The 24,543-nt window shown below is 31.7% G+C and overlaps 1 protein-coding gene across 2 annotated transcripts; it reads right to left on the reverse strand.

Annotated features, from left to right (window-relative positions):
• Positions 1-1,952: 1,952 nt before the first annotated feature.
• LOC127705430 (uncharacterized) lies at positions 1,953-21,321 on the reverse strand. Of its 2 annotated transcripts, XM_052209745.1 has the most exons (6): positions 21,249-21,321; positions 18,517-18,595; positions 13,957-14,319; positions 12,193-12,285; positions 11,022-11,105; positions 1,953-2,073 (listed from the first exon to the last, which is right to left on the reverse strand). In XM_052209745.1, exons 2-6 carry the CDS (start codon positions 18,587-18,589, stop codon positions 2,006-2,008), a joined length of 681 nt encoding a protein of 226 aa, XP_052065705.1. In that variant the 5' UTR covers positions 18,590-18,595; positions 21,249-21,321; the 3' UTR covers positions 1,953-2,005. The 2 variants fall into 2 exon arrangements, with proteins under 2 accessions (XP_052065705.1, XP_052065706.1); XM_052209746.1 differs by lacking the exon at positions 13,957-14,319 and having other exon boundaries at positions 21,249-21,319.
• Between the last annotated feature and the right edge of the window lie 3,222 nt (positions 21,322-24,543).

A 24,543-nucleotide genomic window follows, 5' to 3' on the forward strand; every position in this document is an offset into this window, starting at 1 on the left:
TGGTGGACGCTTTACATTATTTCCTCGACCGTTTTCAATATTGTCTGTTGGAAAATGGGAGATTTCACACTGTTCGTTTTCTCTTAATTCTATGTTCTTTTCTTCACTTGCGGTAGCATGATAATCTGTGTCTTTTTGAATAACAGTTTAAACCAGCCAATTGCCAAAATCATTACAATATAGTTTTAGTCGAATGTAATGTACAACTCTTGGTTTTGTTAATTCGGACTTTTGAATTCGATAAACCAAGTCACTAATACTGTTTGTAATAAGATAATATGACATTCAGAATATTTTGACAGTTGTTACACCCCCTCTGTTTTGAGACAGAGTATGGTGTATCTATAAGTGTCTATAGAGACGACTTTTCGAAAAATGTCTGTAGTATTGCATTCGATAAAACACTGAAACTGAAGAAGGTCGTTTGTTAAGCAGATATATTTGTCGTTACGATTTTCTTACATCTTGTTCGTGTAATACTGTCTTATATCAGAATAAAGATTTGTTATGTTTCTTAATTCTGACTGAAATACTACTAAGACTAATGTTTTCTTTGACCTTTACAGGTCTTTACATGACTTCACGGTTCAACTAACAAGCAAGCTAACCAAAGATATTACCTTTGGCTACACACTCAATGGAATCTGCTGTAATTTTCAACGAAGTTTTTTTTTGTAGAATATCCCAATATATTTTAATCTTTATTCTAGTTTGAGGTCGTACATTTAAAAAAAAAAATTATTCTGTTTAATTCTAAGATGTATGGGGAAAGGGGCAGGAGGATTTGTTTTTGATCGGTTATTTATTTTTGTAAACTAAGAGAACAGATTATCTATTTTCTGCACTGTTGAAGCAAGATTTTTCATTTTCATTAAAGCAAGGGACTGATTATTTATTTTCACAACTATATTTATAATATTTGAAAACATACAATTTTTAAATTCATTTTTTATTATAAATAATACATGAATAGTCCAATCATTATGTACCATTTAATCAGAATTGATCATCATCTTCTGTAGAAATGAATCTTCTGAATTCCCAACATACAAGATATTAAAGTTTGGCTGTAATTAGTGTATTTTAAAAGTATTGCAAATCATTTATGCCGAGCGGAGCGAGGCTAAAAAAAATTTGAAGGGTTTTGGAGCCGCTGAAGGCCCCAAGTTGCTATAGAACTAATGATGCAAAATGTGTTTCCCATACCCTTTCTTAATCTGAAAATGAAAGTTCTGTTTTAATCATTTTTTGACAATATTTTGGTCTCAAAGCAACATGTATAGATTCAGTGTAAGACTTAAGTTTTTAGGAACAACATCAAAAGACAAAGATAAAGCAAAAATTTAATTCACATAGTTAAGTATGTGGCTGCTGTTTTTTTTTAAACTCTTGATCAAGTTAATAACAATATTACAAAAGGAATGCAACACTAACAGAATACAGAAGGGCAATCAATGAACAAAAGACAAATAAATAAGAAACATTGATCCCCAAAAAACAGGAAATACGTCTGAGGGAGAACAGAACTTGCTTCTTGCAAGACACTTGCCGTGAAAACAATTTGATATGAAGACAAGCTTTTGGTTTTGAAATTTCCTACATGAGGCATTTGCCTGAATGTAGTTACTGCCATATGTAATAAAAGTGAGTTAAGTGTTCCTGAGACAATAAACCTCAAGTTAAATGAAACCCATTTTTCAGACATTTCAAGTATTTTAAATAATATTTATACTTTTATTATTCAAAGAAGTGATTCCCGATTTTTTTGTAAAAAAAGTTGAATTTTATGAAGAATCTGGTGCAATCACATGCTCTGAAATAGACCTGCCGAGTTATTTATTTTTAATACATTGCAAGTCAGGTTATTTATTTTCAAACTACCACAGAACAAACCATTTATTTTTGTGATTATCAAGGCTGAGTTATTTATTTTCAAAATCCTCCTGCCCCCCCCCCCCCAGAATATCAAATGGTCGTCCCCTTATTTCATATAACTCATTTCATCTCATATCATAGCACCAAGTTCAACCGGCTTCTGTGACGACTCCTCTCTTTTTCTCAACCTATGCAAATCTAAAAAAAAATGAAATGCTATTTGAAAACACAATCTTTAATTCCAATGAACTTCACTTTTACTAACAGAGTTCTAAGAATATCATATGAAAAGAAAATTAGTAGTAATAAGTAGCGAGAATTAACGGATGGGAGTTTAAGGTTGTTGTCATATTTAATCATTTGTTTAATTTGTATTATAATATTGATGAACGAGTTTGGCACACCGGTACTGCTGTTATATCTTACATAAAATTTGCCCCCATTGATTTATCTGACAACAACTGATTTAATGTCTGTTATAATTCTATATTTACAGCTGCATCATTATTTGCAGACACTTGACTTAACCATTGTTTTGTAGTAGACCTATTGGCAAACAATGTTTATGGAAAGTAAGGAGGCTAAAGATATAATCATATTGAATCATCTATATCATGTATATGTAGATACAAGAAGAACAATATATGCCTATTGTTTCGTTGTTGCTTGAAAAAAGCTCATATAGATTCCAAGTTTCGACGTTCATTACAAATCTATACGCCAAAATGTCCATGCATTACATATATGATTTCATACGGCTGAACCTAGTAGATTAGAGTGAAATAATTTCCACTTGTCTTTTTCAGGATGCATCTTATATAGTGCACGGTCAGTTTTCCCGCCAAAACGGGAGTTTTAGGCATTCAGCACGGCAGCGCCGAAGCGATCGGTACTAAAATTACTTGGTAACATTTGTTTGTAATGACTGAAAATTAGAAATTCAAGACAAGGAGTTTTCGCCTAGATATTGTATGAAGGCTATAAAACGCAAGGTGAATTTAACGCTAGTTTAAGGAAAGACAATTTGATTTAATACACGAAGTTCACGGAGCGATCGTTTCTGTTGCTTTCCAAGTCAAAAAGTTAAAGGTTAAATTTTTCTAAACGCTGAATTTCAGAAGAATTTTACACAGTTTTGGCAATTTATAATTCAAATATTAAATACATAAGTGACACTACTAGTACTACAGAAGTTAAGAACAAGATCAAAAGGCGAAATAAACTAATAAAAACCAAAGACAACATCGAAGGGGGATGGTTCGACAATATGAAACTAATCTAGTGGCAATCGACTCTGACGATCATTAGGAAAGCAGAACATATGGCACAATGTAAACATGGTAAACGCAACTTAAAAGGGAAAAAAGCTGCCGCAAAACCTAACAATAATTTCATATCGAGTGCTCCATTTCAATTTGTTTCTACTTTTAGAATCAGCCCTCTAGTGACCCCAAGTCATGTTACAACGAACAAGCTTTGTACCATGTTAAAGCTAGCACGAGTGGTAATCAGCAACGAAATCAACAACAGGGAGCATTTTACGGGAGTGGATTGTTCCAGCACTGGAGACACCATCATTCAATACAAGACCTGGCACAATGTAGAAACCAAATTTCATAAAAGATAAGTATTGTTTGAATGTTTTACGTGATAATACTGCATCAGTTTTTCGATTAACGAACCTGATAATCTCACTATTGATTATTATGAGTGTGAACAAGATCAGGCAAACATTATGGTAAGGACATGCTACAAAATCACTTCTTTTTTTGGAAAAGTATAGGATGCTATGATTTTATTTTGGACACCATTTTGAACGGTTACAAAATATCTTGTTACAATACTCAACCGTCAATACGTTTACAAAGCAATCGATCGGCAATCATCCATAGAAGCTATCTTTTGATAAGGAGCTTGATTGAAGAATGTGAACCACGTTTTTTAAATCAACTAACAGTGCCTGTGTCGAACATCAAACAGAAACATCTCGTGTAAATTCGAAGATATTCGCATAACCATGCAATTTATTACAAATCATTCTTTCTTGTTCCAGTTACACGTTGTGTCAGCATATCACCATCCAAAGATTTCTATACTTCATACAGAGTTTTAGGGTTTTTCTTGAAAGTATGAAAACACTGTTAAGTTGTATAATTGTTTAGCCTTTCCTTTTCAGCTTGTTATATATTTACCAAGATCACCATACAACTTATAAAGAAATGGAGGGTTGAAGGTAAACACGTTTTAGTTAACTATGGTTTAGGTACCCACATGGACGAAAATACTTGTAAAAATATGTCAGGACAAGTGAGACAAAATTTAATTATGAGTGTTTTTGTTCTTCAAAAAATGGAAAATCTAAATGGTCATCTATGAAAAATTTGGATTATTGGTTTATTCAATTGACACCTACCATGGTATTTTCAAAATAGCGAATGGCAGAGTTCAAAAGGTTTTAAAACTAGTAATGACAGGAATATTACATACGATACAATAAATTTCAAGCAAGATTGTTTGCCTCTTTGGTGGGACAGCTATTACTGTCATATGTAATTGTTAATTTTGCGAATATTATGTTTTAACAATTAAATATTGAGATTTTAGAGAAAACTCCATTAAACAGTTGTATCCTGTTATCAAAAGCACGTTGATACAAATTAATTTCTTGAAAGAAAATTTGGGAAGAGTAAATGCTAAAACAATTACTTCTGATTTTTCATGTCAGTCTTTATTTAACATTGATGCTAGTAATACATGATTTGATGATTATATTGTAGAAACACGTGTTTATCATGTTTATATAGCTCATGGTATATGGTCCAAGTTTGAGACTACTATTTGTTCTTCGCGGTAGGAGCTCAATGCCAACAAACATATTCTTTTTATTTATGGTAGATATTTCAAAAGAATAATGACTCAAATTTATGGTCTAGTGACAATCAGAACATAGTTAGTGTTGTTGCCAAAGGTAGAACAAATTCACACCTGATTTTAGGTTATTATTCTGTCCGTTTATGAAAATGGTATGACACATCGCTGCAGAATGGGTTCTTATAACTTTCAATGAAAACACGGAGTACATAACATGACATAAGTAGTATTACTGATAACGACGACTTGAGGGTTTGTGCACAATTATTTACGCTTTTAGATGACACCCCGTGAGAACTTCACAAGATAGTCTGGTTTGCTTATGCTGTCAATCACAAGTCATCGGCATTTTATTCCCGTTATTGGTTTCAAAGGTGGAAAAAATAGCCTATATCGAATAGAATATCTGATTAATTTATTTTACAGGCCAAACCAATTAATGTGGCTTTATCTTGAGCATGTCTAGTGCAACAAAAATATCCGCCCAGTCATATTATGCAGTCAAGCGTTGTATAGAATAACTGAGATGGACAAATGAAATTACGAATGAAATTTCTCCTACTGATTTTGTTGTGGTGAAAATATTCTGCTAGGAGCTAAGAGACGTCTATCAGTTCCAATTAAAAAGAAAAAACCTGCAGACTTGCATTCGCAGATGTTTGATGAATTTTATTGTGTATACAATCTATATAACCATCGAAATATTTGTGCTTGCTTTTTTCCATATCCTGGATTTTTGCATATGTCTGAATAGTTAAATCTGCATATCTTTCAAAGTTATATATCAGTTAAAAACCATGTAAACATAAAAGTAAAACCGATATTTACAGATATGGTAATATACTAATTATCGCTAGAACTGGGAATAAACTGTGTCCATTAAAACATTTTTAGAGATGTATTTGGAGTGTAATTATCATAATCAAACAGATTGTGGTTTGTATTCATTTCGGAATTTGACATATTCCAAGCAGACAACAAACGTCGTCTTCCATATACAAGAATGAGGGAGGTTTTTATAGAAAGCTAGTGACGCATCTCCTGCTTGTAATTTTGTAATTTCGGATAGACTGTTCGAAAGATAGGGAGGATCGAAATTTGAGACCGAGAAAGATGGTTATGTGAAGAAATCGTTTTCCGACAGAATGTTGGTTATACTTAATTTGGCTCTCGAAGGCAGGCTTCAGCTGGTCCCTAAATAAAAATATGTACTAGTTCAGTGAAAATAGTCATCATACTAAACTCCAAAACATATAAATGAACTAAAATGAAAAAAAAAAAAACCAAACATACAAGACTTACAAAGGCCAGAGGCTCCAGACTTGGGACGGGCGCAAAAATGCGGCGGGGTTAAACATATTTTGTGAGATCTGAACCCCCCTATACCTCTAGCCAATGTAGAATAAAGAAACACACAGCAATTTGCACAGTAAAACTCAGTGTAAAAGAAGTCCGAGTCCGATGTCAGAATAGGTAACAAAAGAAACTAAGCAAAATGACATTGATACATAAATTAACATAGGACTACTAGCAGTTACTGACATGCCAGCTCCAGACCTAAACTACACTCATTGAAAGATAATGTCTTCATCATATGAAAATCAAGCACAACCCCTCCCGTTAGGGTTTATTATCATACCATCATACAATATATAAGAAGAACATAACCCGTATCATGCCACCAACTGGTTTTTAGATTAAATGTGTTTATTTCTGTTGCAAAGACCCTATGAGTGAATCAATATTAATACCAAAATATGCAATCCTTAATGCCCTGACAACAGTATCGTAACTATATCCCTTCTGAATAAGTCTGTTTAAAGGTTTGGTTAGCTTTTGAGCTAAATGCCGACATTTTTGTGCTTTGTAAAGAATATTACCATAAAAGATTGGATGTGAAATACCTGAATGTATAAGATGTCTGCATGTTGATTTATATTTACGAACGATTTCCTTGTACCGATGATAAAATTTAGTAAAAATTAATGTTTTGACTAGTTTGTGATATCGAAAACCCTGGTGTAATAATTTTTCAGTAATACATTGATTTCTTATGTTAAAATCAAATACGTTGTTACATACACGAGCGAATCGAACAAGTTGAGATAAATAAACACCACAAGATGGCGAAAAGGGAACGTCGCCCTCTAAAAATGGACAATTGATAATAGGAAATGACAAATCATCTCTTTTATCAAAAAATTTGGAATTAAGCTTCCCGTTAAAGATATAGATATCCAGGAAAGGACAGTTTTCACTGTTTGTATAAGCTTTATGTAAAGTCAGTTCGGGCAGGATAATTCTCTTTGGTGCATGTACATATTGACGTCATCAGTATTGAGAGCCAATGTATTATCCAAATATCTAAAAGTGTTATTAAATTTTTGAATCAGATGTTGTTTCGATTGGTCTTTGCTGACTTTAGTCATAAATTGTAGCTCATAACAATGCAGAAACAGGTCCGCAATTAGCGGTGTACAGTTAGTCCCCATGGGAATTCCGACAACTTGACTATACACGGAATCTCCATAGCGAACAAAAATGTAAAAAGTGAAAATTCAAGGGCAGTTAGTAGCATCAAAGCAGATCCAATTGACATAGTTCTTTTGTTTGTTGTTACTAAAAATGATCTAAAAGAGTTTGAACATATATATTCGCATTCTGACTTTTTAAAAGCCCATTTAATCAATGAGATTTTTTTCCTAATAAGATTATGAGGCAAAGTGGTATATAGGGTAAAAAAATCAAAACTTTAAAAAGATTCAAAATCACCAATATAAGCATTCAATTTATCAAGTACTTCCAACGAATTTTTGACACTCGAAAAGTAAATAATTCTACTATTTTCAAAGGCTTTATTTGAACAATTTATTACAAGGTTTTTCGATTGTACCAAGTGTAAGTAAGTAGAATAGATAGTTTAGTAGTGGAACAATGGCTTGAAGTCGAAATAAATCTATATTTGTAAGGCGTTTTGTGCAGCTTGGGAAGCCAGTACATAGTTGAAACTTTCATTATATTTTGTTCTGCTTGTACATTGGAGATCGTGCTAAAAGTTTATGTTTGTTACAGTTATTCTTTGCACGTACTTTGACAATATTTTCTTTCCTGTATTCCAGTATTTATTTGACAGCACCTATATAAAATATCACATACGGATCGTACTTGCTGTTTAGGTAAAAGTCACTGGAAGTCAATTTGAGCCTTACTGACGAAAAATAAATTAATGGTAAAATACGTTTTTTTCATGATACATAAAACAAAGGCATTGGCTATTCTTCCAGCTATCCGGAACAATAGCAAGAAATGTCTATTCTGCCGGCCATCCGGAAGAATAGCTTTTCTCTGCTATTATGCTATTATTCCGGCCATACATAAAAATGAAAAATGAGTATGTTTATGGTTTAGTGGTTAATGTAGCGTCCAAAGGAAAATGTAGTGGCAAAAAATTCCCTCAAATGCATGCATACACTGAGAACTATTCATATATTGCATGTTTTCCGAGCGGACGTTACTCATTATAAACTCAAGAAAAAAAGTAGTGAAGCAACAAAAATCAAATAATCAAAACAGAAATATTACGAGAAAAACTCCTCAAGAACCAACATTGATGTATTCTTCTACTGTCTGTTCCATGGAACACACCGATTCCCCGTAAGTATAAACAGCTTGTCAAATGAGATAAAAAAGAACAATATATCAACATCTATATATTGATATGCAGCAAATACAGTTTGGAATTAAAGTCACTAATGGTATTGACAAAACAAGTTTCCATTCAATCAATAAAAAATTCCAAATGCAAGAAAATTTACTACAGCTTAATATTCATTTTTTTTTATTCTAAAGGAATTTGGGGGGGGGGGGGGGGGGGGGACAAAATTACTCTCCTTTTTAGTTGTTCTACCTATGAATTTCTTGTAAGTTTAAGAGTCGGGCCACTCATTTATGGCTTCAATAGACATGCATCTATGATTCCCAAAGAAGATCCTGAATTTATCGTTTCCTTGAAGTTTGATTCAAATCAGGTCGTCAAATGATTTTGCACGATTTTTTATTTAAAATGTTTGGTGATTTCAAACACATAGGAAATAACAGAAAAGGGAAGGCACGTGTAACCTCTCCCCAAAGTAAGATTGTGTTTACGATAGAAAAATACATAGAACAAATTTTGTTATTAGATAAACAGAATAAAAAGGGGGGCTACCCCAACCCTGCTATCCTATTCCGAGTCCAGGCATATCAGTGCATGCTCATAGATCCCCTTTGTAGTAGAACTTAGAAATAATGCATCCAAGCATATTTGATTAAGTCATTATCCCGTGAATTGTTGAGATGCGTTTTGTCTCCTCAGTTGGTATAGGTAAAGATAATGGGGGTAAATCAGCAATGTCAGTTTGATTTCAGGCTTTATTCATCTCAGTTTACATGCATACGCTATTGTTCTGGAGTCACTTCTATAGAAATTTGATTTTAAAATAATCACATTTTCTCTAATTTTCTTTAGGACATCTTTAAATATAAATCACGATCTCCAATTTTCAAAACGTCCATTACATACACGCGTTTGTAATCCGACGCCTCATCCGGGAAACTTTGCGCGCCACATGACACTTCTGTTGATATTGAACATTTGCGCATCCGCAAACGGATGGCCAGAAGAATAGAGATTTTTAACTATTCTTCCGGCTAGCCGGAACAATGGACACTCAGTAAATAAAAGTAATTTCGCTTACCAACAGAAGTCAAAATTAAGAACGAATTTTAGCCTCAGTTTTGACATTAAAGTTTAATAATAGACTGACAAATTAAGTACAAACAAAAAACTTAGTTTTCAAGATAAATAAACCTTGACGCCTACATAACTGTATAGAATTAATCAAAAAAAAAAAAAAAAAAAAACCTCAATAATAACGAACAGTGCCAACCTGTCAACCCGTCCATTAGTTAATTGACAGGGCCAATTTTATAATAAGTACCAAATCCGATCTAATCCTAAAGCAGGAAACGTACATATGTATATGCTGCTTGAATCCAAATGGTTAAACAAAAATGCGTTTTATTGTAAACTATCATTCAGTCAGCTATATTCAATTGATGAAATATCGATTTATCAGTCATATTTTGTCAGATATTAGACCTTCGTTTAATTAAGGGATCCGAATCCATGTGAAGATGGACTACCCTAACTTTAATTTAACCCATTATCATATTTTGAATATGAACGGTACCATTTTACAACATCAATAATTTACCACCGTGAAATGAGCATAACATTTATGCAAAATAATCAAATCAAATTTATTCTCAAGGTTACAAATTGCAAAAGCAATATGCTTTTAAAAACTTACAATTTTATAAAAATATTTATTATGTCCTAATTGCAATTACTAAATTAAATTCAGTTTCTATTATTTGACATTAAATCTATAAAAAAAAACCATAGAAACAGGCCTTACTGAATTTTAAATTTCGACGTTTTCCACAAATATGTCTTATGAAAAAAATGAAATAACAAAAATACCGAACTCCGAGGAAAATTCAAAATGGAAAATCCGTAATCAAATGGCAAAATCAAAAGATGATGGTTGGAGTTTTTAACGACCTTGACTGGCTATACAGCCCTCGCACGGTCAAAAGCTCAAACATATCAAACGAATGGATAACAACTGTCATATTTCTGACTTGGTACAGGCATTTTCTTATGTAGAAAATAGTGGACTAAACCTGGTTTTATAGATAGCTAAACCTCTCACTTAAAGCTTGTATGACAGTCGCATAAAAGTCCATTATATTAACAACGATGTTTACTATTAACAAAATATGCCGTATGGTATTATGAAAAATTCCTTCAGCTTTGAAATATTTTCAGTTTAATGAAGAAATATATTATTAACTTAGCATGCAACTCATTTTTATGCCAGGTACTACTTTTTCGCCTTAAACCGAATGTAATTTAAAAGAACCTCAAGTATAGTTTGCTAGTCATGGATAAAGCAAACTGTTTAAAGTGATAGTTCCTGAAATGCCTCTTTTTTCGAGTGAGAATAAAAATGTGGTTGCAGAAAACCGGAATAGATAATGTTTACACTAGCTATATGAAATACAAAACAAATCAACAATGTGCACCTTCTACCGTATTCAGGAATAAAAGGTACATAGAACAATAACTTTTTACAATGAAGAATAAATAAGACATATCACATGATAATGCTCTTTTCAGTTCAATTACGAGTTGTTAAAAAATACGTTTGCCATCTTTCACTAATACTTACATAAAGCTATGATTCCCGATATCACAACAGGTACTACAATACAACCCGATGTTATCAGAATATCGCGATCACTCAAGCGCTTTTCTGAAACGACATTTTACAACTTTCATTATAATGGTATCATATTTGTAACTCCTAAAAATGTTTATGGTTCATACTTTTTCTAGGATATAGAGTGTATGTTCATATGAGAACTTTTTAGAACCTTTTATTACAGGAACCCCCTACTCTGATATTTTGACAAGGGACTCTCGCAAGAACTTATTGAACCAGCTTTATATGTAATTTTATGATTAACAGATAAAATATTCAAGAAGTACCAGTAAAAGGCGAAAACAGATTTCGTAGATTTTCATCAATAAGTTTTGACATTATTGCGAAACAACGGTTTCAATTCAGACATTATGGACATCATTATGGCCTTATGAACGATAGAGATAACATTGAGATTACAATACAGATTTAAAGGGTCAATTTTTGATCTAACTACTAAAGACACAGCATGCGGGGATGACCTCACTAGCCTTTGAGTAGTTGAATAACAGCAACGCAAGTGCTGTGCTTTGTTATTGTTTTTTTTATGTTAACGAAGTGACTTTGGGTAAGGATTTGATACCGACATGCATGATTTTTCGGTATGCTATTAAATGATATCCATAATGTAAACAAAGACATATCAGCGGAAAATTCAAAAAAAAAGGAAAAAAAAAGAATAACAATCTTTAAGATGTTAACGTGCAAGCAGTTCCCTTCAAATCGAAAAAAATAATACATAAATAGGCAAACAAATTAAAAAGGAAGAATAAAATGAAAGGGCATAGCAGGAAACTCAATTTCAATTATCTTACTATGGATGACAATAACCAAGAATTTGAATGGGGTTAACAGAATAGAGAATAATGGCCAGAAAAAATTATGAATACAGAAAAATTGGAAAAATAATAAAGAACAGAGATTATACAGAGTGCAAAAAAATAAAAAAAAATACTGTCAACACGATAAAGAATAAGGCAGTAAAATACTAATTACAGATATGAATCAGAACGAACAGAATACACAAATCATGAAATAACTAATAACTATAATAGTAAAATGAGTTGATAAGTGTAATGCCCCCAACAGTTAAAGAATACAGACATGAACTATATTTCCCCTTTCAGACACTCATTACCTGATTTGGGTTGATCTGTTCTGTCTGTGGTTGTATTCACAGTATCATTTTCTTTTTTGTTCATTTTGATATTCAGTTCTGAAGACTTGAAATCTGCAAGTAAGTTATTCACATAAATTGATTAATTCGTACTCACATACACTAACTTATTCCGTTTATTTTTTGTAAGCCTTTCTCTTTCACTACTACTTTAACACCTCGTAGATTGACACATAACACAGATTGCGTTTGGTATTAAGAGGAAAATAAGTAATGGTGGTTAAGCATTGCGATCGGATCGAAAAATAACTTGTACCGGATCGTGAAAGCAAATAAATTCAACTGCAAGATATCTAAAAGTATGTGGTGTAAAGTCAACAAGCGGAATCATTGGGAAAAAAGGAAATGTGCTATCAAAATGTTTCAACTTTATTAAAAATACTGTGCATTTAGGTAAAAGAAAAACGTAGTACGTGTTAAGAAAACACAAAAGACTACATATTACCTTATGTCAATCATTAATAAAAAGAAAATGTTTTGGATTCATAATGGTCATATTTCAATGATTTTTTTTTTATTTGTTTGTCATACGATACAGTAAAAATAAACTATATAGAGTTAAGAAGATGTGGTATGAGTTCCAAACAAACATGTATAAGTTTTCCTTAAAAAGATTAATATTCCTTTTCAAATAAAGGAAGTGTTAAATTTTAATAAAACTTGATCGTGAAAGTTCAGTAACGTGTTTTTTTTTAATTGCAAACAAATGCCTGACGGGACAAGATTTAAAGGTTTTGTCCATCGTTGAAGGATACACGGTGATCTTTAAATGCATATACGTCATTTGGTCTCTGATGAATAGTTGTCTCATTTGCAAACATACTACATCAACTTAACTTTTCAACAGAAAGTTACATTTCTTTTACTATGGATGTATGGCAAGACGTTTTTATATTTATTGTTGTGTTTCGATATCTTATAAAGGTAATAAGATATCAAATGAAGTATATATTATATCTTGTATTCTTAAGGATATATAATATATTAATTTGAACCTAACTTATGAACAATAAGTATCATTGAATCTTTACTGTTAAATGAATTGGTGAAGCGGAAGGGGGTCTTCTCTGATACATTTAATGTTCGCGTATTGTATACATCATAGTACACAAATATGGTGAATATTTCAACTAACGTCCCTGAAATGTTGTGGGATTGATTACCTAGTTTAGTATAAATTTATCAATTGTATTCTATTATAGATCGTATAAATGGATTCAGTTGCCTGTTATCTATGCATACATGCATAACAGATGACTCTCTTCGCGCGGACAGATCAAGTCTCGCTTAGTTAGGAGATAATGAATTGGCATACGGTTTTATTCTTTGTATGTATCCCCAAAACTGTTCAATCCAAATGTAAATCATGTAGTTTAAAGTATCTAATACAATAACGACAGGAATGTGTTTGAATCGTATCATTTATTGTTTTACCAGCCGCTATTTAGATATTGCGCGGCATTGAAACAATCTAACACAACACATTTTAATCACGATTGATTTCTGATAAGTTGTATTTATATATAAAATTTCCTCCATGGAATTTATAAATTTTGATGGTCATTTTGAAAATGGAAACCGACGAATATTTTTTTGAAACAGGGTACATACCAACTGTTTCAGTATGATATATTCGATTTTTTAAACTATCGAAAGAATACAATAGCTATTTTTCAGTTTTGTTGTTATGACATTTTGAAAAGTGTTTTGTTTGTAATTTCATACCTGTTCCATTAAACCGTTTTGAAATGAAAATTTTGGTGACATCTCCTGTATCCTCATTCAGAAATCGTATCTGACAACCTAGTATTTGTCCAACTCTTAAATCAGTCATTGTAAAATTTACTCGGAACTCATTAAGAGTTTGATTGCACCCACAGTAAATGAAATTACATTTTCTTTGGTGTTTTGTTATGCAGATGTTATCAACAATTGCTATATGCTCTCGACTGACATTGTTGAATATAAATTCAGCACTGTTGTCAAAAGGTCTCATATTCGCTTTGCAATTTAAAACACAGGACACTGTTCCGTTGTACTCTGTTGTATCTATTGTAAGCTCAGTTTTGGGAGCAATATAAAGACGATCTGAAATATAAATGATCCGATCGTACAATAAAATTTCAGAGTTTTGTGAACCCCGAAAAATTGGTGAACACAAATATAAAAGGTGCACACCATAATGAACATGTGTATTAAGTTTCAAGTTAATATCACCACACCTTAAAGGTAAACTACTTTACTAGAATATTAAACTGTATACTGTACAGGCGAACAAAATAAAGAATGGACGCACATAACAGACAAAAATTTCTCTCTATTTCTGAAACGTGGAAATATTCGCGTTTGGGATTATATATTGCGATCACATAAAATGCGCGAAAATATCCCCGTGCGAAAATTGTGTAGAGAACAAAAAAGTGAATTTGAAAGTCAAACTTATTATTTGTACAAGAATTGCACTCCACGTAAAACGTGCATGCATATAAATCAACATAAAAGAAAATGTCAACGCTCGAAAATATCCGTTTTTATTTTAGATAGGTACATAAAGAACATTGTTTGGTTTTACATATTCATTAGCGCTGAACCATTTTTTTCACATTGAGTAGTGGTGTAACAGCAAATATAAGTGTACAAATCAGTTGCCAGGGGCTTAACTCAATATATTGGTACTACTTCCCCCCACACCCCCCACGAAAGAAAAACAAATAACATAACATCAATAAAGAAATACTGCACCGATATACTAATTCTCGCAGTTACAGAAAGCTAGTTCAAAGCCAATAACACCTAATGTATAAACCAAGTTAACCCATGCTAATCTTACTTTCATGTAAATTTGACCTGTTGATACAATTGTAATGTTTCTCTATTTTTAATATATACTAGATTTGATAAGTGTTTAGTATGACTATAAATTTCCACTTCTGTTTCTCGTACTATGAACAACAAAATTATTTATTTTGTATCAAATATTTCCGTTCTCCACCTTACAACAAAATTAATTTCTTATACCTGTGTACAATTTTCTATTTGGCGGCTAGGTTATTTGTTCAAGGTTATGGTTTACTTTCTGTAATTATTTCACAACTCACAGCTGTATACTTCTGTTGCCTTTATTTATTCACCCCTTATTTTATTGATTTTGTATTTACATTGTGTCATAGATCAAATTTATTCGTTCAGTGTATGTTCATTTGTGTTTATATGTCTTTTGATTGAGTTAAGCCATTTCAATTGATATTTTATAGTCTGTCTTTCTATGTTGTGATGCTACACTATTGTTTCGGGTAAGGGTGAAGGTTGGTTCCTATTTAAACGTTTAAAGCCGCTGCATTTCTTTGCAACTGTCCTAAGTCAGGAACCTGATGTTCAGTAGTTGTCGTTTGTTGATGTGGTTCATAAGTGTTTTTCGTTTCTAGTTTTTTATATAGATTAGACCGTTAGTTTTCCCGTTTTAAATGGTTTTACACTAGTCATATTTTGGGGCCCTTTATAGCTTACTGTTCGGTGTGAGCCAAGGCTCCGTGTTGAAAAACGTACTATGACCTATAATGGTTTTTCTTTTACCAATTGTGACTTGGATGAAGAGTTGTCTCATTGGCATACATACCACATCTTCTTATATCTATGTATCAATTGAGCACCCATCAAACGATTTTTAAGCGTAAAGACGTTATAAACAGTCTAGAGAAATGCATTGCATTGCATATGTATATATTATCATAAAATATGAAAAATCTTGACAGCAATTTGTAAGTATGAGTTGTTTGGTTGCAGTTAAAACTAAATTATATTCGAAGTATGATCCAAATATTTAACAAATTGATAATTCCAAGTGTTATTTTTAGAAAACTTAAAAAAATGAAATATTGCCTTTAAGAGTTCAGACTGATAGCTATTTGACTCCTGGTTTTTGAAAACGGTTTATATATAATTTAGAGTAACTTTTAACAGAAACAATTGATATGCTATTTGTCTTATGCAAATCCCGTCCCCGATAGTGACGTCAACAAATTCAACTTATCACAGAAATGTAACTTAGCACGAATAACTTAGTTTGCTATTGATGGAGGAAGAAGTGATTGGCGTCTATCGATCGAAATCCACCACCATGTTTTGTTTTATGAAAATGGGTATATTGAGCACATTGTATAACGAAGCATGTGTAGTATACACATTTTATATTTCATCAATATGTTTTTTTATATTTTATAATTTTTAATGGTAAAACACCTATCAACATGATCAAGAAATGTATTGCAAAACTATCATTTGAAGGGATTTAAACAAGGTAATTATTGGTAAAATACTCTATTGAAATGCTCATTTATTCTTAGTTTAAAATTTAAAGAAACCAATCCATCAAACGTTTTAATTAACAAACATTATAAGGTGTAAAATCAGGTGCGCATGGCTAAACTCAATACATCAATCTCGTGTTGATTTTTATGAATGAGTTTCACCGGCTGGTCCAGGGTCAATCGGCGTAGACGACTAAATCGAATAATTGGTTCTGACTGTGACGAAATAACGTATGCATTGTGACATAGGAAATATACGGGAAATTGTACGAATTCGAAAATCGTCTATATATTGGTGCCAAACCCCAAATACAACTAGCATAAAAAAATTTGTTTTGGTTTATCTAGTTATAAAACAATCTCACCATATTTTTCGGAAAACTAACTGTACCATGACAGTTGGTTTACATATGTACCGTTGGTGAATAGAGTCTAGCGTTTGATTTTCTTTTTTACAATTTTACGGGACTTTAATTTCTTGAATTTACCATCGACATCGAAGGACAACGCCGTGGTAATCATTTTAGAACTACAGAACAATATTTGATTTTGAAAAGGCATCATATAAAAACAGTCTCGTGAATATCCCCTATAGTGGGTTGCTGCTTACAGGAGGCTGGTGAAGTAAGAGTTCCAAGTGGTGAAATTAAAATCACTCATTTAACGTACGCCATCACGACTTGGTTGACCGTTCTATAGAATACCAGTTTTACAGATGGCGACGTATATGTTCGGATTGTAGTTACCACAATATTGTCCTCGTGTCTTCGAGTATGACTTCAGAATAAGACATATCATGGGGTTTGTGTTAAGGTAAAGGGTGCCGAAATTGAAATCCATAAATTCTTTTTTTTAATAATTTGTCAAAATGTAGCTAACATCATGCTTTTCCTAAAATATGATAAAACGTATGGTTCACCGGACTTTTTTTTTCACGCGACAGGTTGAGAATTTGCGATAGCTGAAGAATTGGAAGAGTAAGGTCGTCTCTTTGTTTAACATATTATGCACACGTACTATCTTACGCAATTGTAAAACAATTTGTAGGTGGTGTTGGAAACTCTTATCAACTGTCGTCCGCATTTGTCTTTTTAAAGCACTTCGGACGCATGATATATTTCTACGTGTTTTTTTCATCTTTTAACTATCATCAAAACAAAAGCAATTCATAAATACAGTGACAGACAATAACGCGACTTGTTCTTTGCTAATAATTGTGAAGAACAATTTATTGCTGTAGTCATTTAAAAAATGTAACATACGTTTATACCTTAAGTTGCCGTAAAACTGTTTCATACAATCGGGTGCTAGTATCTCAGGAGAAGTGTAAATTAATCATTAACACCAACACACAAGATCAAAAATCAAGGTTCCGTAACCATTATTAAAAAAAGAGTGATAAAAATTATTGAAAACGTGCTAACATATGCTAGTCACAACATTTGATAATGAATTCGTTAACAGTTGTGAGTGCTCTAATCACATAATACAGAAATACAACAACTTGATGTATTTTTTCAGGTTTTCGGTGTAATGGATAAAGGTTTCACACTATTGGTACTTGTCCTATTCATGTATTTTTTCAGTTGCCTTATGGATAGCTATTAATTTGATTGTTTTATAATCTTCAATATGCAGTATAGGTTCAGTTGTTTCTTTGGATGGAGTAAAGAATACCAACTCCATTTTTCGTGTTCTATAACATGACACAAAAATGTTAGTATTTATAGTTGACATTTGTTAAAACAATGATAAGCACTTGAGTGCCCAATTGTTGTTGAGATGTTTCAAAATTCTTCATCAACTACGTTATGATAAAACAAGTAGTTAATACCTACTTTAAATCTTTATTTCTCGTGATTATTGCAATTTGGGATGCAAACATTTTGTATCGAGTATAATTTGTTTTTGATACATTGCAAAACTTAAAACACATTGGTACACAACGATCAAAATATTCAACACTACCTATATTTACCTTTTTCATTGTTTGCTCTGACTAGCAACGTAGAGTGAAACAGCACTATTAATATGTATAACATTACGGACATGGCAAGCTTTAAAAAAAAATCATATATTTCAAATTAGGTTTGATTAGAATCATTTTTAAAATGTTTATATCAATATTATTAAGAAAATTTGTACTCAGATATAGCAGTTGGAAACAAATTGTGAGTTTTACAATATATCCCCCCTATAGAATGCGGTAGTTGAGTTTGCTGTCTTCCCAGTTATGACATTGAACTGCTTAATGTTCGGAGCATCATGAGAATGAACAAATAGATTGTCAATATCTTCTTGGTAGGCAACATTGTATGTCAACAAGTGTTTGAGTTGGTAACTATATTACACGAACAATTGTGACATATGAATGTCAATTCATATAGCATATGATTTGTATAATAGCATGTAACACATGTATTTCCCACAGATTGCGATAACAAAAATATCCGGATGTTTTTCGAGTGGTCAATGACAAACAAAAAACAAAAGGAATAACAAAATATATCTAGCCCGAAGAAGGGAAAGACATGATAGAGACTGAGTATCATTGATAGTGCTGATATTGAAAAGAACAATCCAGAATGAGTCCATATACTGGAACTTTGATAAGATGATTAAGGCTTCAAATTTTCTACTTGACAATATCGATGAACGTTTCCGTTTTGTAAATATTTTTATTTGTTTTTATTTCACCCTTTAAATATCAGACTTTTTCCTGCACTGTTATGAATCACAGTGTATGGCCAGTTTGTTAAACATTTAATTGATAGATTTTGTAACAGTGACCGTGATAATATTTTTTCTTAAATTCGCAAAATCTTGTGCACATTTACCAAAGAGAACTATCTGTAAATACATCTGATATTAGCAGCAATGATTGTTCTTTTCTTTTTTTACATTTTTAATATTTCAGTTTCTGATAGAAAATAAAAAGAAAAAAAGAAAAAAAAAATGCGATAGCACTTTATTTTGTCAGTTGATTTTATAAACTTCCTATTTTTGAAAGTACGTTGAAGTTCGGTATTTTTTACGACAAAAGATACATTTACATAAACATGCGCTATCAACTAATTATGTGACTAATTTATCATCTTCATGTGTGTGCATATTGCGTTTATCATTTACCTTTGAATGTTCATTCATCTAGATAACTCAATGTGAGTACATCAAGTATAATACTTTCACCGTGCACATTTAATACTTGGATCGTGCTTTATTGGAAAAAGGATTTGGTCTGTTAAATATAAGAACTACAGGATTGTATCAATGGTTTTTCAAATTGTAAATGGTTGAGCCGAATCTACACAGAATATAGCATACGTTTAGGCATACAGATAAGTATAGAAACATGAAAATAAAAACAATCGAAATAGCATTTCTAATATTATCATCAATATATTCCTTATATGTAACGCTTTAGAAATGTGGTCTACATAAAACAAATTAAAATATCATTCTTAACCTCAACTATTGTAAGGGTGAAAGGCAGTTATATCATTCCAAATAAGCAGCAAATTATTTTTTAATCGTGAATTTTGAACAAGGACTTATATATAGAGTAACAAAAAAGGTAAGCACAATGCGTATCAATGTGGAAAAATCTGTGCATGCTCATTTTGTCCTCTACTGGTTAGGTTTATAGTTTCATTTACCTTCAGACGGAAGATTTAAAGTGTTAATGACTTACAGCAAACATGAGTAATTGTATTATCTGAACTTGAAGTAAAAAATATATTACGTTTAAGAACCTGCAAGACGTAAATGTATGTTACAAATTTAGTACACCAAAACTGAATTTTTGAAAAACGACCGTGTTCTATCTTTAACATAGCTGGCTTTATCCAATCATATACCACATGTTGGAATTTTTCGTTTGGAAATAAATATGAACGTAATTGATTTGAAGATGATACGTAGATAAAGAGGTATGTGCAATACAAAAACCCGTACATTTAAAGGTCTCGTAAGGATTACACTAAACAGCAGATTGTACGTCAGTTGAAAATAAGTTTTTGTTTTTATAATTAGAAAGACATTAATAAGTATAAGTACACAAACGTCTCACTTTCTTATGTGAACATAATAAGCTTGTTTTCAGTGCAAATGGTTAATAATGCATTAGACATATGATCTGTTATTTTGACAAAAATCAATAATATTTGGAGCGAAACTTTCCGTTTTTGATTAGCTAAACACATCTTGAATCAATAAATATACAATTTATAAGTTGCACTTTTCAAATACACTGTTTCCAAAAACCACACCTCTTTTGAGGAGATATATAATACTCGAAGATATTTTGTTTTGTTTACGTACTGGTTCCCGGATATGATTCTGTATACTTTATCTCGTAGAGACATAACTTCGAAATGTTACTAGTATAAATACACATGGATATCGGCTAAACTGAATTCTGAGGGAAACCGAAAGTGAAGGGAGGGGAGGTACAGAATTTTAGTTTTAAACTTTTAGAAGTTCGAGGCATATACATGTTGAACATATGCCGCACAGTCGAATGTTTTGACCTTTGCAAATTAATAGTAGTGCAAATGAACTTTCAATGATATGATTTGTTACGAAACTTCATGTAAAAATGGTACAGTTTTAGCCGTAAAAGGAATTCCTACTGGAAATTTTATTGTCTTTTTTTACAGAATTGCAACCTATACGCAAATTACAAAAAATGTAAAAAAAAATTAAACATACCAATCGCCTCAATAATATTTTGTCCTGTGTTCGCTATTGGTAGCTGATTATTGTAACCGTAACAATAATAAACAAATGAAAGACATGATTACGTCATAGACCTTTATCGAAAAATTGAAAAAAGTTATATGACTGACTGAACTCACATTATGTTAGTAATATATTCACAAGCTTTAATAAAAGGTAAGTCATATTAAGGTGCACGTCGATTTATAACATGATTAGAATCTTGTATGAATGTTTGGGTTGTTTGCACTTTTTTTTTAATTACGAAATTATCTTTATCATGTATTGGATGTAGTTCATTGTCCGAGTTGGTATAAAGTTTTTGCCCTTTTCGCTTTTATTAGTTCTAAGTATTACGTTTGGGATTTGTAAGATATTCTAGTATCGAACACCACTGGTGATACTTTTCTAGCCAGCATTGGTGCAGTAAGATTTGTACAGTAAATATAGTAAAATGCATGCTTATACATTATGTGATTTAGATAAAAGTCTTTGTTGTAAGTCAATAAAATAGACCCCCCCCCCCCCCCCAAAAAAAAAAAAAAAAAAAACTCTACTAAATTAACCAAAAGGAGTCAGCATATAAAAGTTCAACAGTGTGTTTTAAAGTTTTTTATCAATATCATGATAATGACAAATGCTTCATACAAAAGTCACCTTTCAGTTATTTCCCAAACAGAGGAATCATACTTTCACATCAAATCGGTTGTGATAAAATCTGGTAAACTGTTTGACAAATTTAGAATATCTATATCCCTCTCGTAGAATAATGTTTTAACGCACATTATGGTTCATAGAAATCTGAGATGCAATTTTCAATCAGATTTATAGTAGCTTATAGGTTTTCTATTAATTACACGACAATGGACCAGAAATAAAAAGTGCATACAAAAAAAAAATTTTTTTTTTTAAATTTCCCAATCCCTCATACCTTTGCTTTAAAACGTTTGATTAAATGTATAATGACGTGATAATGAATTTAGTTTTCACGGATTTTGAGCTATATGGGATCAAATGGCCTTACCTCTATTTGTAGTCTCATCAATGTGTATTTTCACACAGCTAATACACGATATGTATGTTGGCACTTATTTTGCTGGAATTACTACATATGAAGATATAATGAACCATAGAACCGTAAAAGCCAGTTTCAAATGGTTCATAACCATAGAGTTTTTCAACATGAACTTCTGGTTTACCTCCTGAATTATATTAATGTAAGATTTTACATTAATTGCAAACCATAATTTTGAACTTAAAGTGTCTAACCAAACCAACCGAAGTGATTATACATCGCTACCTTTTACTCCGTCAACAATTCCCGTTACTTTTCACGAAATCAACACTTTATATAAGAGTAAAGCTGTATTTATCGATTATACTTATGGTGACTAAACCAGCGGCCAGTCTAGTTATCGGACTAGCTAAAAATAGATGTCAGTGATACATCCTGTACCTTAATTCTAATTTTGAATTAATGTGTATTGTTTAAATTTGTGTAAATGATTGATTTGTTTTATTGGGAACTTATTATAATTCATTGTTCAGTAATAAGGCCGAGGCTTTTTTTAACAACACTGTTTAATATGTAATGATTTTTCTCATAACACGGAAATGCATTTGAAGCTACTACGAGCAAAAGTGACAAAATACATATGAAGTATATACAAATTTCGAACTCTTCTAATTCTTGTTAAATGTTTTCTTCAGCTTTGACTTAACATGATAATTGAAATTGTTCTTTATTGGATTTTCCAACTTCAAATGGTTCTTTAAGCATGTTAAACACTGTTGATATTATATAAGGAAAATTCAAAATGTTGGTTTATTAGGATGAGATTTCTCCTTCGGTAACATCTATGAATATATTCACTATGTTAAATGACAAAAAAGTCCAAAAAGTAACTTACTAAATTATATGAGCTAAATGAAATAGAAAAGGAAAAGAACTGTGTTCCAAACATTTTTGTTTGAATAGAAATATATATGATTAACATCAACCTGATAAAAAAGATACATATTTAATTTAAAAAGTGAAATAACAAAAATACCGAACGCCGAGGAAAACGGAAAGTCCCTAATCAAATGGCAAAATCAAAAGCTCAAACACATCAAACGAATGGATAAAAATTGTCATATGCCTGACTTGGTAAGGCATTCTCATGTAGAAAATAGTGGATTAAACCTGCTTTTATAGCTAGCTAAACCTCTCAATTGTATGACAGTCGCATACAATTCCATTTTATTGACAACGATATGCGAACAAAACAAACAGACATAATAGGTAAAAATGTCAGAAATAGGGGTACAGCAGTCAACATTGTGTTACAAACTTAATCACTATAAATACAAACAAATATGTCAACAAAGAAAATCAAAAAGGCATATAGACAAAGCACATTAGTAAAACTTAGAGTATAGGCACAACTAGACAAGGGATCAAAACTGTGCATAAAGATGATTTTTTGTTTTCTTTTGTTTAAAACCGTTTAATATTATTTCAAATTTCAAGAGAAGAAACAGTATTTCCCATAAATGTAGTTCAACGCCTCTGTGTATGCTAATATGTACAGTAATCGATGATTGGTAGGTCTGTTAACCATTTCCCAGTATCTTTATGTCAACTGTAGCAGCTTAAGTTGCGTGCATTTACACTTAAGTAAAGTATTAGGGCTAGCAAATTGAGAACTAAATGCATGACCGAATCTAAGCATCGCAATGATATTTCAATAATATAACACTCTTACACAAATAGCATTTATATTACAGATTAAGAGGAAAAGCCATTATTATATTCCGTTCAAGTTCGATAAAATGACAACAACTTGTTATTAACTCTGACATGTTTTAATGTACAAACACGTGAGAAGCTATTTAACCGAAAGAGACATAAAAAGAGAATCTAAAACCGCATACGACCAACTTAGCAAGAGATTTTCAGTTTCTAAATAATTTCAACTTCTATCAATGGATAATAGAACAAGGTTTTAAATATACTACGCTGCAAAAATTCACTGACTACTCAGCTGGTTAATTTAACGGTCATTTATGTACTCTTAGAGATATAATCATTTCAAAATATAATCTCGGCATATATCTTTAAATTGTGCAATGTAAGCAAATGTAAGTTTCATTCTTATTTACAGTATGCAAACTATTACAGTTAAATAATAATATATGATCAAGTAATCTTAAGGTTTTGTTTATATTAAGTAATAAATAACCGTTGTTAAATACCAGGTAATCGATTGACTGAATACAACGTGACAATGCATTGTCAGTTGTTATG

The sequence above is a fragment of the Mytilus californianus genome, unplaced genomic scaffold (genome assembly GCF_021869535.1).
Source record: "Mytilus californianus isolate M0D057914Y unplaced genomic scaffold, xbMytCali1.0.p SCAF_6, whole genome shotgun sequence".
Taxonomy (NCBI): Eukaryota; Metazoa; Mollusca; class Bivalvia; order Mytilida; family Mytilidae; genus Mytilus; species Mytilus californianus.